The sequence below is a fragment of the Stegostoma tigrinum genome, chromosome 16 (genome assembly GCF_030684315.1).
Source record: "Stegostoma tigrinum isolate sSteTig4 chromosome 16, sSteTig4.hap1, whole genome shotgun sequence".
Classification (NCBI taxonomy): Eukaryota; Metazoa; Chordata; class Chondrichthyes; order Orectolobiformes; family Stegostomatidae; genus Stegostoma; species Stegostoma tigrinum.
This window is the reverse complement of record NC_081369.1, coordinates 3,667,410-3,683,047: the sequence shown is the minus strand read 5'-3', so window position 1 is coordinate 3,683,047 and position 15,638 is coordinate 3,667,410. Positions and strand designations below refer to the sequence as shown.

Genomic DNA, 15,638 nt, shown 5'->3' with positions numbered 1-15,638 from the left:
TCTGCTGGTATTACGGTGAATAAGTGTAGCTGCGTAAGCCAGAAGTCTCAGGTTCAATTCTTCGACTTCTCTGAATTAGCGAATCTGAACAATTGAAGTGAAAGCACTGCCAACTGCTAAGTAACCCTGGGCTAAGGAGGGGAGTTAACCAGCATGGCATATGATTTTTTTTGTCAGTGACCAAGAAATTCAGTTGCCCACACTTTTCCTCAGGCAGGGTAGTTATCCTGTACCTGAACAGAAGTTCCATGGAGCTGAAAGGATATGTTGCCTTAAAGGACAATTAGAACTGCGAAGCAATGTTTTAAAATAGTGCATCTTCTATTTAAGTGACATGTTACATAAAAGTGATATAGATAAGAATGTGGGGAATGATAAGTTTGCAGATGACATGAAAGATTGGCAGGTAATTAATAGTGAGGAAGAAGGTCTCAGGTCACAGGAAGTTACAGACAGATTGATCAGATGGGCAAATCAGTGGCTGATGGAATTTAACTGTGAAAAGTATGCAGTGATGCACTTCAAAGAAGTAACAAGACAAGGGAGTGCACAACGAATGGCAGGACACTGGGAGCTCTGAGGAACAGTGGGATCTTGGGGTGCTTATCTAGAGATCTCTGAAGGCAGCATATGGGACCTTTGCCTTTATAAGTTGAAGCATGGTTTATAAGAGTAGTGAGGTCATGTTGGAGCTGTACAAAACTCTAGTTGGGCCACAGCTGAAGTACTATGTGCAGCTCTGGTCTCTACACTATGGAAAGGATGTGATTACCTTGGAGGAGGTGCAGAAGAGATTCACCAGGAGTTTGCCTGGGCTGGAGCATTTCACCTGCAAAGAGAGATTGGACAGGCTTGGGTTTTTTTCTTTAGAGCAGAGAAAGCTGAGAGGAATCTGAAAGAGGGTGTAGGCGAAGACAGAAAAGTGGAGTAGAGGCCATAACCAGACCAGTTGTGACCTTTTAAAATGGTGGAACAAGCTCAGGACGATGAAATGGTGTACACCTGCTACTAATTTATATGTTAATGTTTATAAGCCCAAGCTTAAGACTTTATTTGTCCATATTTCTGTGGGTCAAATCGACACCAGTAAGTACTTTATGACTCAAGATACAATTGCTGCCACAATCCACAGGTAATTATTGAGTTACGTTGGGGTCATCTCAAACCTGGGACTGAATGGAGATCTGACTTGAAGCCAGTCACCAGGGGAAGATCTGAGATGGTGTTCATGCTTGGGGACTTCAAACTTCTCACTGTTATGCTCCACTATCTGTCATTTTGTTGCCCAGTTATCATTTACAGCAACTTTGTGGCCTCCTCAAAGCTTAAATTTCCACTTAGTTTTGTATTGCCAATAGACATAGGTGCATTACTCTCTGTTTCTTCACCTAATTCATTAATATAGATTGTAAATCACTGAGATACCAACGCTGCACTTGTCAAAGCCTAATAACTTGAGACTGCTTTATTTATTCCTCAAATAAATGTAAAATACTGCAGATGTTGGTAATCTGAAACAAACACAGCGATACTGGAGAAACTCAGCAGACCTTGCAGCATCTGTGGAGACAGAATCAGAGCTTAGGCTTCGAGTCTGGTATGACTCATCTTCAGAACTGATTTGAACATTTATCTCTGCTGTTTCCTGTCCGTTAACCAATCCTCTATCCATGCCAATAACTTCATCGACCTTAGATGTGTGAATTAACTTCTTGCGTTGCACCATATCTAATGACTTTGCAAATTTGAAATCCACTTAAAGTACTGGCACTCGCTTGCAGCATCCTCATCAACTGCTAATATATTTTCCAAATATGACAAAGTGATAATGACACTGATTGTATTATGATTTCTGTCTCCTGCTGTTACTTCCTTAATAATAGATTCTGTCATTTCCCCCCACTTAAAGACTTGGCCCAACTGGCATACAGTTTCATGCTTTCTGTCTCACTCCTTCCTTGAATTGAGATGTTACCTTTGAGGCCTTCCCATCCACTGGGCCTTTCCATGGTTTGAGGGTGGGTGATTTGTTCTTGAAACCTGTCTCCATGCAGGGCTATTCCTCTGCTCTGCTTAGTGCCTTTCCTGCTCAGTTCATGAATTTACTATCTGCAGACCTGCATTCAAAAGTCTTACCTTGCCCCTTCATGGCATGACAAAGCATGAGCTTGCTCAGATAATCCTTTATGGTAAACATTTTAAAAATGGAGATAAATGTCCTTTTGTCTTAATTTGTGCATGTAGACTTTTCTTGTCCTTAGAATTGATGGTCACAAAGCTTACCCATACTAAATGCCAAGTTTAACTATGAAGCCAGATAAAAAGTCAGATTGTTATCTGTGTCACTAACTGTGTTTTTGGATACAAGCTATGCACAGTGCCAAAGGGAATCAACAGTATGCCAATTAAAATTGAAGTGTAAACAGTCACAACATATTTTGAATGAATTTGAAGTGCACATTGCTTCCATGATAATATCTTGACATGTTAACAGCTCATACCAAAGGGCAAGTGAGATGTGGCACTATACTTCAGTTACTGAGATTATCAGTTTTCGTAGGCTTGGTGTGTTGGCCCACATTCCATTTGACAGTGGACTTGTGTATTTTGCAGGGCTCAAAAATGTGCTGACAGGAATAATTGGCACCAGTTGCTGATTTTACCCATAATCTGTAGCCACTAATATGAGACAGTAGATGTGAAATGCTACTGTCATTACCAATGGAGAAAATTGTTCTAATATTCTTTATTCACATCTTCCAAATAAGACTGTGGATGAAAACAGAACACCAGTTAAGCTTTTTATAGAAAACAGATTCATATGTGCACCTTCATGAAATGGCTCTTTAGCAAATGTTAGTAGATCCGTCAAGAAACAATGCCAGCACTTCCCTATTAACTAGGCAGCTCTTAAATACCTTGCAACAATTTTATCTTTAGTATCTTACCGGGAAACCAAGAAAAGAAATCTCGCACTTGTATAATTTTCATGATCTCACAATATTTAAAAGGCATCTGGATGAGTGTATGAATAAGAAAGATTTAGAGGGATTTAGGCCAAACGCTGTCAAATGTCTACTGACTTGGACTGAGGAATGGCTGTCTGACAGAAGGCAGAGAGTTGGGATAAAAGGCTCTTTTTCGGAATGGCAACCGGTGACGAATGGTGTCCCGCAGGGTTCAGTGTTGGGACCACAGCTGTTTACCTAGTATATTAATGATCTGGATGAAGGGACTGCGGGCATTCTGGCGAAGTTTGCCGATGATACGAAGATAGGTGGACAGGCAGGTAATACTGAGGAGGTGGGGAAGCTGCAGAAAGATTTAGACAGTTTAGGAGAGTGGTCCAGGAAATGGCTGATGAAATTCAATGTGAGTAAATGTGAGGTTTTGCACTTTGGAAAAAAGAATACAGGCATGGACTATTTTCTAAACGGTGAGAAAACTCATAAAGCAGAAGTACAAAGGGATCTGGGAGTGTTGGTCCAGGATTCTCTAAAGGTTAACTTTACAGCCTGTGATTAAGAAAGTGAATGTAATGTTGTCATTTATCTCCAGAAGGTTGGAATATAAAAGCAGCGATGTGCTTCTGAGGATTTATGAAGCTCTATTTAGGCCCCATTTAGAATACTGTGTCCAATTTTGGGCCCCACACCTCAGGAAGGACATAATAGCCCTGGAGCGTGTCCAGCGGAGATTCACACGGATGATTCCTGGAATGCTAGGTTTCATGTATGATGAACAGCTAAGGATCCTGGGATTGTACTCATTAGAGTTTAGAAGGTTGAGGGGAGATCTAATAGAAACTTACAAGATAGTGTATGGGTTAGAAGGGATGGACGCTAGGAGGTTGTTTCCGTTAGGCGGGGAGACTAGGACCTGTGGGCACAGCCTTAAAATTAGAGGGTGTAAATTTAAAACTGAAATGAGACGATGTTTCTTCAGCCAGGGAGGGGTGGGCTTGTGGAATTCATTGCCACGGAGTGCAGTGGAGACCGGGACATTGGATGCCTTCAAGGCAGAGATCGACAAATTCTTGATCTCAGAAGGAATCAAGGGCTACGGGGAGAGTGAATTTAAGTGGAGTTGAAATGCCCATCAGCCATGATTTAAATGGCAGAGTGGACTTGATGGGCCGAATGGCCTTACTTCCACTCCTATGTCTTATGGTCTTATGGTCTAAATGGGACTGGATTAATTTTGGATATCTGGTCAGCATTGTTGAGTTGGACCAAAGGGTCTGTTTTCATGCCATGCAGCTCTATGACTATATGACTCTGGCTGTTCATAAGTGCTTTGCATTCAATAGCATATGTCTGCCGTGTTGTCACTGTTGAAAATGTTGTAGTGTTGAAAATGTCCAACAAACATCATTGAGATAAAAGACCAAAGCACGTGTTTTAATATTATTGGTGGAAAAATACTTTGAAGCAAGAACTATCCTGACCTTCTCCAGAAACTTGTGCCGCCATGTCAAAGGACTTGCAGGGCCTGCTCTGGCAGATTTCCTGTGACATTGCTTACAGTTTTATTTTAAACTTGGGACAAATTACATCTCCCAAGCCCACAACTGTGATTCTTCCATGTGTAAATACATGTTATTCTTTCTCTGAAATATTCCCTATATTCATCTAAAATTTGCCCTTAACCTCACTAAGCATATTGCCGCTTCTCATACTTTGACGTTATTAATGTATGTACCTTGCATGTTATCTTTTTTCCTGCTTGAGTTTACTCCAAGTGGCACTAAGAACTTGGAAATGAATCTATAAAGTAGGTAGATGGACAAACAGGAGGCTGGAAGAACACAGCAAGCCCAGCAGAATCTGGAGGAAAGGAGCAGTCAACGTTTCGGGTATTACCCTTCTTCAAGGTTAATATCCTAAATATTGACTGCGCCTTTCCTCTAGATGCTGCCTGGTCTGCTGTGTTCTTCCAGCCTCCTGTTTGTCTACCTTCGATTACTGCACTGCAGTTTTTTTTCTCTCAAGTAGGTGGTCGGACATTTTGTAATGATCTCAAGTTGTGGGCACTTTACCCAAGTAGGTGAGAAAAATTGTCCTCCTGATTGGACTATACTTCAAGGCTGTGAGATAGTCTATTCATCTGATATAGGAAGCTTAACTTCTGTTTTCTTTTCCTCTTCTAGCTATTTAGCCTTGTTGCTGTGGCTGAACTTACCCTAAAGAATACTGGAAAGGTGGGATTTGACTTTACTGTTTTGAATCTCAAGCAGACTGCTGATCAAGAGCCTGTGCCAGGAGTACCACTTGTTATTCCTTATTCGGTTAGTGAATTCTCTTAGGATTGTTGCTTAACAAGATGAGGGATGTATGAGATTTGTGCAAAATGAACCTTGTTTTTACTGGAGATTTATTGCTGAAGATGCTGTCACTGCTCCTTAGGATTTATCACATGGTGATCATACCTGTAGGTGGCTGCCATGTTGAATACAATAAATAGCCAGTTATCTATTTACATTATGTATAAATTATTCACCAATAAATAGATCATTGGCAACTTTGGGGAAGGCAAAGATAAAATGCTGCAGACACTAAGTAACTAGAACAAAAATAGTAGTTGCAGGTAACACTCAGTAGGTTTTGCCGGTATCTGTGGAGAGAGACACAGACTGGATTTAATGCTAGCAATGGAGTTCTCAGATTTTACGCTTATTTCAAGTTAGCTAGTAGTAATGGGGCCTGCAGCTCATCATTAGTTTCTCCATAGAAACACCTCAGCCAATCAAAATCAACTTGCCAACTAATCAGCTGCTCCTGCCCACTTTTTCTCTGACAGTATAAGTTGTTGTCATCATTTGAAATTTGGCATTTTTGCATTGTCTTGATCAATGCAAGATGAAAATCTTCAGGAACACATCTCTTTCTAAAAATATTCATGCTGCACTCCCAAGTCACAATTGTTAGCACGTTCTCTGACATTTCAACTTCACTGTAATTACCCAATTTTCCTGACTGCCTGATGTTGCTGGCTCTATAATGATACAGTACCACTTATTTTCACTAACGTAAGAGTGTTTTACTTCTCTATAATTATCTGTTATTTTAGGGTTACATTGCAGCAAATTCAGAGCAGAAGCTGAAGGTTTCTTATTTACCTGGAGCACCGGACATCTTCCATAAGAGCTTTGAGATTCAAGTCTCTCACTTTGAACCCGAGAGTATTGGCCTGAAGGGGGAAGGAATCTTTCCCAGAATCTATCTGGATCTACCCAGAAACATAAAAGGTATGGCTTTAACTTTCAGCTAGCTCTTTGAATTAAAAGTAAGTACAATGCTGGTACAAATTAACAGCAAACAGCTACAACTATTTAACAGTACATAGATGTTTCTCTCTTTAGTGTAATAATTTGTAATCTATAACCTACCTCCTCATAGCCACATTGCCCCAAATCCCTTCATAATTTTTTTTCATATAAATCTAACAAGGTCAATGAAAAAATCAACATTCAATCTTCGATGGATTACCATTGGTGGAAGATAGCTCCCAACCTCTACTGTTCTGTTCCTAATTTTTACTCCAGAAAGTCTGAGTCTGATTATTAGATCTAGCTCAGATTTCATAAGAACTGGAAATAGATTCTCTCTGCTCAATTTGTTTGCCTTAAAACTTGAAAACTTCAATCAAATCACTCTTCAATCTACTAGCTTTCAGGGAATGGAATTCTAGGTTACATAATCGATTCTCATAATTTAGTTCACGATATAATTCTTGTAAATTTATGCTGCATTCCCTCCAAGACCACTGTGTCCTTTCTTGGTGCCCAGAACTGGTCATAGTACTGCAGATGTGGTTCAAACAGGGCTTTGTATAGTTGCAGCAAAATTTCAAGCTACCTATATTCTTGCTTTTTAGGTATAAGACCAGCAGTTCTTTTTCATTAGTCTTTGCATTGTTAATGACATTTTAACATGTGCCTTGTCACAGATGTCTCTTTGGACTTCTACTATTTCTTACTTACCATTTGGAAGGACTCCTGTTCAAACCTATTTGGGTCCAAAGTGGATGAGCTCTTAATTCCTGACAATGAAATCCATTTGCCCCAGTTTTAGTCATTTCCTGAATGAATCAGTATGTTTTTGCAATATTATGCATTTATCTACAATAGTACAAAGACACTTATCTGAATTTGTGCCTATAATTCAATTCACTTGTTTATTTACTATGTGTGATTATGTAATGATTTTTTTTCTGGACTCTTTTCAAACAATATGTTTGGAGATGTTAAGCAATAGTGATATCTAAACAAAACCTTGCAGAACAGCACTAGTGCAGATTTCCTCCCTATAAATGGTAAACTTTTGCCATGCGTCTTCAGGCAACTGGTTGTTTACATCTGTCTGGCAATACCATGTGAAACAATCATGACTGATAATTGTCTGTACAATAGACTGTTATGCCTCAGAATCAAATGTGAGATGGAATAATTAGTATAAATGCCGGAATGCCCACTGGCACATGTGTAGACAGGGCCCGTGGCATCACTTTGCTGTGACATGGCCTTCATCATCAGGCAGTATTTCTGGACATGTGGATACTGCGGACAATCTGATAAACTGTCTGCTGTGATGGGTTTTCCTTCTGTTAAAAAGACAGCTTCCCACAGCTAACGATGCAACCATCTATTACAATCTGCCAAACGTTTTAAAAAACACAGTTCGGCAAACGCCCAGTAATCAGTCAGCAGTTCACTAACCCGTGAGCAGCCTGCTGTGTGAGACTGGCCCTTTCCAGTCATTATTTACAGCAACTGGGACATAGCAGAGCATCTCAGTAAAATTGGGGGCTGTTGGACAACTTTGTAAGTTCTAAAGTTCATATTGAAATGCTTTAATGATCATTGCAGCAGCTCAAGAGTTGACTCCACTCTGAAGTAACATTTTATGGGCAATGCAATCTTTGTTTCAGGTGATCAACAGCTAAGCTGTACATATGTGCCATCGCTGTACCAACTAGTCTTGGAATTCAAAGTAAATGCAGCCAGTATGGGAGTACCAGTTTAATATATATATCCCATAAAAGATTCTGTGCGGTGAGAAAGATTAATCAATGGCCGTGCTGTGCAGAGTCTTTTGGGGAAGCACAATCATAATATAGAATTCGTCGTTCAGATAGAGTGTGAAGCTGCTGAACCAAGAACTAGTGTCCTAAATCTAAATAAATAGAACTATTAAGAGTATGAGGCATGGATTGACAAGGATGGTTGGAGGAATCTTACTAAAGGGATTGACAATGCATAGGCGCTGGTGCATACTAAAATAATATGTGAATGAATTACAATTATTCATTTCTGTCTGGCAAAAAAAGGAGAAAGCTGGTCCAACCATGGCTTACAAAAGAAATTAGGAATAGTATTATATCAAAAGAGGAGACAAATAAAATTGCCAGAAAAAGCAGCAGACCTGAGGACTGGGAATTGAGCAAAATAGGTCAAAACATTTGATCAGAAGGGAGAAAATGGAGTATTGGAATAATATTGCAGGGAACATAAAAACCGACGATAAAAGTTTTTCCAGAAACATGAAGGGAAAAGACTGGTAAAGACAAATGCAGATCCTTTGCAGTCAGAGGCTGCCTAAATTATCATGGGCAACAAAGAAACGGCAGAAAAATTGACATGAGCTTTGTTTTGGCTTCACAAAAGAGGATGCAGATAAACTCCCAGAAATGCGAGCAAACTAATAGTCTACTGAGAGGGATGAATTGAAGGAAATAAAATAGTGTTGGGAAAATTAACAGGGTTAAAGGCTGCAAATCTCCAGGGCTCGATCATCTACATCCCAGAGTCCGAAAGGAAGTGACCCTAGAAATGTTGGATGCATTTGTCGTCGTCTTCCAAAATTATCTTGACTATGGAGCAGTTTCTACGGATTGGAGGGTGACAAATATAAACCAACTATTTAAAAAGGCAAAAGAAACAGAGAATTGCAGATCAGTTAGCCTAACATCAATAGTGGAGAACATGCTAGAGTCTTTTTTAAAGATTTGGAAAATGTTAGTAGTTTAGGACAAAGTCCATCCCATGTTTTTTTGAGGATGTAACTGGTAGAATACATAAGGGAGAAGCAGTAGATATAGTTGGATGAGAGGGCTTTTGATAAAGTCCCTCACGAGAGTTTAGCGGCAAAAAGTAAAACACGTGACATTGATTAAGAACTGTTTTGCAGACAGGAAAAAGAGTGGAAGTAAATAGATCTTCTTCCCAGTGGCAGGCAATGATTAATGGGGTAATGCAAATATCAGTGCCTGGGCTGCAGCTATTCACAATATACAGAAATGACCTGGGTGAGGCAAATAAATGCAACATTTTCAAATTCTCTGATGACATAAACCTGGGTGGGATTGTGAATTATGAGGAGGTTCCACGGACGCTTCAAGGTGGTTTAGTCAAGTTGACTGAGTGGACAAACAATGGCAGCACAATGAGGCCGATTATGTAGTTATACATGTCGGTGTAAAAACAGACAGGAATAATGTTATTGAAATAATGTTTGGTAAATGTGGGTGTGCCACCAGGATCTGGGTGTCCTTGTACACCAGTCAATGAAAGTAGACAGGCAGTTGCAGCAAGCAATTAGGAAGGCAAATAGAATATTGGCCTTAGTTGCAGGATTATTTGAGTTCAAAAGTAGGCGTGCTGTATTGCAGATATATAGGGCTGTAATGAGACCACACTTGCAAAATTGCATTTAGTTTTGGTCTACCTACCTAAGAAAGGATTTACTTGCCGTAGAGAGATTGCAGCAGAGGTCCACTAGGCTGAAACTGGGAATAGTATAACTGTAGACTGAAGAGTGATTCGCTTGAGTGGGCTAAATTTACTAGAAGTTAGAAAAATATGATTGAAATGTATAAACCTGTAATAGGACTGGACAGACTAGGTGCAGTGATGATGTTTTCCCTATTTGGAGAGCCTAGAACCAGGGGGTCAGAGTGTCAGGAGACAGGGCAGACAATTTAAGACTGAGACGAGGAAAACATTCCTCACTTAATGGATAATAAGCCTGGAGAATTCGCTGCCATAAGAGGCTTGAGTAGAGGTGAAGGCACTAAATATATTCAAGATAGAGACTGATACAGTTTTAGACTTGAAATACATCAAGGGGTAGGGGGAGAAAGCTGAAATATGGAATTGCGGTAGGGGATCAGCTATGGATATATTGAATGGTGGACCAGACTCAAAAGTCTAAATATGATCAGAGATAATGGGAATTGCAGATGCTGGAGAATCCAAGATAACAAAGTGTGAAGCTGGATGAGCACAGCAGGCCAAGCAGCATCTCAGGAGCACAAAAGCTGACGTTTCGGGCCTAGACCCTTCATCAGAGAGAGGGTCTAGGCCCGAAACGTCAGCTTTTGTGCTCCTGAGATGCTGCTTGACCTGTTGTGTTCATCCAGCTTCACACTTCGTTATCAAAAGTCTAAATGCCCTACTTCTGCTCTCAATTTCAATATTTTTATTCTTTTTCAATTTGATTTTGTTCCTAATGTCTACACAGGCAGTAGCCCAATTTTGGTAAAGCTTAACGTGCCATATAAGATCCAATTAGAAGTGCTAAAAGCCTGACCTGAGCATGGGCTAAATAACTCCCATGCATATAAAGGGTCAGTTGCCAATGTGCACTTAACATTACCAATAGCTTCAATGTGTCAGGATGATGTTCTATATGTGTCATGTAACAAAACTGTAACTAACTCTGCGGCATGTCACTTCTTTTGTGATTTTCTTCCCTGAGTAAATAAGTTTCAGAGTAGTGGAGCAAAGTTTCTGAACTTTCCAGTGTTGGAAAGAATTGGACAGTATTTTAATTTTGATTAGAACTTCATTACCAACAGGAAATGAGAAGTATGAGGCACTGTTGAAGGAGGCAAGAGAAGCACTAGAGAGAGATTCGACTGAAGCAAATCTGCTCAGCCGTCCTGAAACCATAGCGGGAGAACTAGGTGCAGCCAACACCCTCACTTCTGTAAGTCGCTCTCATTCTTAATTATATGATTGCAGAAAGCTTTTTTATTAGCATAGAAAAGTTTTACATCAAGATAACTGGGAATGGAAGGCAACTGGATATAAAATATTTCTGTGCAACACAACACTTAAGTTACTTACACCCAGTTGCGAACCACTTCAACTCCCCCTCCCACTCCCTGGACGACATGTCCATCCAGGGTCTCCTCCAGTGTCACAACAATTCTACCCTGAAGCTGGAGAAACAGCACCTCACATTCCACCATGGAAACCTACAACCCAATGGTCTCAATGTGGACTTTACTAGCTTCAACATCTCCCCACCCCCGACATTGTCCCAAGACCAGTACTCCCACCTCATCCCTGCCTCATTGACCTGTCCATCTTCTCTTCCAACTATCCGCCCCTCCCACCTCACTGACCAATCCCACCACTACCGACCTACACTCTTTACTAGCTTCAACCCCGTCTACTTGACCTGACTGACTTCTCTCCCACTTATTCAGTCCTCCCACTTCACTGATCAGTCCCCACCATTACCCACCTGCTATCACCACACCCCCCCCATTTATTTCAGAGCCCCCTTCCCCTCCCCCATTTCTGAAGAAGGGCCCCAACTCGAAATGTCAGCTTTCCTGCTTCTCTGATGCTGCCTGGCCTGCTGTGTTCCTCCAGCTTCACACTGTGTTAATTATGTTACTTCACCCTTTTCCCTTTCAGTTTTTCCTTCCTTCATTAGACTGTAATTGCTTAACCCTCGTTATGGCTTGCCCAATTGATTGTGCATCCCTCGTTGAAATGCAGTTGGCTATGGATATTGATTTACAAATGCTTTTATTCTGAAGGTTTTGTGTACTAATTGATGGATTTTCTGTGCTTCTGACCATCACAGTATGACACCCTGCTGCAGATGGAGGCTGATCGCTTACTGATTAAGGAATGTAGTCTGGCACAAGACTTTGTTCTTTCTTCTCACAACGCTTCATCTGGGTCAAAACACCATGCGCACAAAAGTGTATCCAGGTAGGATTACTGTAATTACTATATTTGGAACTTCTACCCCATTAACTAACATTCATGTTCGCCATTGATTTTCCCTATCTCACAGGTCAACACACTATTTTGAAGAATTTTCCCTCCAAGAGCAGAAAAGCTTTTACTTTTGGATGGGATATTCAACATCGTCTCAATTGGACACAAAATGTCTAATGGTACTATGTCGATCAGGGACAAAGGTTATATCTGCAGTCCTGGTCAATAATTTTCCATCAAACAATATACAAAATCATATAATCTGATCATGACAATATCGTTGTTAGTAGAACTTTGCTGTACACCAAGCTGCTGTTCATGTTTCCTGTCATACTATGGGAGCAATACTGAAAATGCAGTTTACTGACTGCAACGTATTTTTTGTTATGTTGTGTCATGCAAAATACTGTGCAAAGTATCATGACAAGGCGAGAAGGGGTGAATTAGCTCACTTATTTGAAAGCGTCTTGGTCAGTTGCAACAGTTGTTTAAATTATTATTAGCGTGAGACGATACCTTTGTCCAATTAAAACTAAGACCGTAAGAAGTAGGAACAGGAGTAGGACATTCAGCCCCTTGAGCCTGCCCTGCTATCAGGAGCCAATCACAAGGTATGTCTCAGTGTGTTTAGAAAAGAGCAAGTTTATTACTGTTCCTACATCTTATGATCTTCTAGAAAAAAGTGGAGTTGAGGATTAACAGATAAACCATGATCTCATTGAGTGGCAGAGCAGACTTAATTGGCCCATTGATCTGTTTCTGCTCCTTGTGTCTCATGGCCTTATTACTGAAGGAATGCAAGAAAGACACAACAGAAAGCATGTTGCCATCATGCAGTCACTGCATACACTGACAATCTCTCATATATACTCATAGACATACACATACAGATACAAACAGGTACATTAAAAAGGGAATAATATCCAAAGAAAAAGAAGGATCAAAGAATATACAGTTTCAATCACTTTGGTGCCTTGAGACACAAGGTTTTAATATGAGACTGCAGTTAGTTAATTGGTTTGCTGAATCTTGATTCAAAAACAGTAGTATGAATTTTATACAATTATGCAAAAAACTAGTATTTATTTCCTATCTTTGCTGCTGCAGAAGACTTCTTCCTAGATATTAGGAACATAAGGAAGGGACAAAAACTAGGGACCCCATTTCTCTGCTCCAGCGATGTCCAAAAGGAATGGTTAAAGTATTTATCAATTGCCTATACTGGCCAGTGAATTCAATATTATTTGCCATTTACGGAAAAAAGACAAAGCTTGCCACAGTGTGCTGGAAGTGCTGCTTGTGTTGTCAGAGTGGGCTTCGGTGAATACCAGGCTTTAGTGCGAAAGGCAAGCAAGGTAAAAGCAAAGGAAATAGCAGGAACTGCAGATTCCGGAGTCAGAATCAATACAGTGTGTAGCTGGATGAACACAGCAGGTCAGGCAGCATCAGAGGAGCAGGAAAGTCGACGTTTCAGGTTTACACCCTTCATCAGCACTGTGACCCAAAACATCAACTTTCCTGCTCTTCTGATGCCGCCTGACCTGCTGTGTTCTTCCAGCTCCACACTGTATTGACTCTGAAGGTAAAGGCAAGGTAAGATTCTTTTGTCTTTCTCACTGAAAAGGGTCAGAGGTGGCAATTAGGGCAGCGGTGTGCTCCCCCTGCCAGATGTGGGAAGCCATGGAGTAGTTCAGTGTCCCTGTCAGGACGTGTGACCAGCCGCAGCTCCTCACAGACCATGTCATTTGGTTGGAGTGACAGTTGGATGCACTAAAGAGCATACAGGGGGCAGTTAGTGTGATAGGAACTATTTACGGGGAAGTGATCACACTGCAGGTTCAGTCAGGTAGTTGGGTGACTGTCAGGAGAGGCAGGCAGGTAGTGCAGGAGTTTCCTGTGGCTATTCCTCACTTGAACAGGTATACTGTTTTGTAAACTGTTGTAGGGAAGAACTTCTCAGGGGAGTATAACAGCAGCCACTTTCAAGTCTTCTTTTAAGCCACATGTCGTCCAGACTTGGAAATATATTGCTGCCAATCCTTCAGTGTCACTGAGTCAAAGTTCTGAAATTCTCTCCTTCACAGCATTGTGAATCTACCTACAGCAAATGGACCATAGCGGCTTATGAAGGTAGCTTACCACCACCTTCTTAAGGGCAACGAGGAATTGGCATTAAATACTGGCCCAGTTAGTAACACTCACATCCCATTCATGAGTTCTTAAAAATCTACCAGCCTGCCATAATCTCACACTAGCCCGAATTAGTGAAATTAGCCAGACATCAGAGACACAGTGTAAACTGCAACAAACTATTCAAGAAACTTATGCAGAACTGAATATGAAAAAAATGAAACACTACATTTTTTTAAAATTAATGGAGATAAAATATCAGCTGTCCTTTATGGAGAAAAAAAATTAAAGTTCAGGAAGAAAAGAATGAACAACCAATTCAGGATAAATCGAGCTGAAAGAGAAAGACAGGAAGCAGGATGATCTACAAACTGCACATCAACAATTCAGTGAAAAGATTGCTGATTTCCAGGAAGGTTGGAGTAACTGACATGTAAGACAGACCAGACTCAACAGCAACAGTTACAGAAACATTGTATTGACTGAAAAACAATGCTTTGGAACATTAAAGATAAAAATAGATAGAGATTTAAAGTGCACAAACTAGGAGCTGCAAATCATACATGAGGTAATCCCTGCCAGAATAAATGTCATCAGTGATGCCCAAGTGGAAGAACTCAATCAGGACGCAGAATAAACAAAATGTTTACTGAAACCGCAAATGGAAACATTCAGGCTTCAAAGAAAGCAAAAAAGAAATTAAAACATGCTGAAGAGACCGAATAGTTATTTGATCAGATTATGAAGGAGGATTTATATTGAACCAACAGAAGGCTGAAACTTTAATAAAATTAGTACAATCCAGGTTACAATATGAAAAGCTCCAAAATGAGCTGGAAGCCTTTATGGAATAAAACTTGCTTCTGACTGACCGGTCTGTCATGACCTAGTCTACCGCGGTTGCCCTGAGAACATAGCACATTACAGCACAGTACAGGCCCTTTGGCCTTCGATGTTGTGCCGACCTGTCATACCAATCTGAAGCCCATCTAACCTACACTATTCCATGTACGTCCATATGCTTGTCCAATGACGACTTAAATGTACTTAAAGTTGGCGAATCTACTACCGTTGCAGGCAAAGCGTTCCATTCCCTTACTACTCTCTGAGTAAAGAAACTACCTCACCCCTCAATTTAAAGCTATGCCCGCTCGTGCTCGCTGTCACCATCCTAGGAAAAAGGTTCTCCCTATCCACCCTATTTAACCCTCTGATTATTTTATATGTCTCAATCAAGTCACTCCTCAACCTTTTTCTCTTGAACTAAAACAGCCTCAAGCCCCTCAGCCTTTCCTCGTAAGACCTTCCCTCCATACCAGGCAACATCCTAGTAAATCTACTCTGTACCCTTTCCAAAGCTTCCACATCCTTCTTATAGTGCGGTGACCAGGACTGTATGCAATACTCCAAGTGCGGCCGCACCAGTGTTTTGTACAGCTGCAGCATAACCTCATGGTTCTGGAACTTGATCCCTCTATTAATAAAAGCT

The 15,638-nt window shown here is 40.7% G+C and overlaps 1 protein-coding gene across 1 annotated transcript in view; it reads left to right on the top strand.

Moving 5' to 3' along the window:
- The window catches only part of hydin (HYDIN axonemal central pair apparatus protein), a 654,146-nt gene that overhangs the window by 382,992 nt on the left and 255,516 nt on the right, over nt 1-15,638 (top strand). The window contains exons 28-31 of the mRNA XM_059651568.1: nt 5,150-5,287; nt 6,070-6,247; nt 10,858-10,988; nt 11,880-12,010. Coding sequence (XP_059507551.1) covers nt 5,150-5,287; nt 6,070-6,247; nt 10,858-10,988; nt 11,880-12,010 — 578 coding nt within the window. The remainder of the gene's footprint in view (nt 1-5,149; nt 5,288-6,069; nt 6,248-10,857; nt 10,989-11,879; nt 12,011-15,638) is intronic.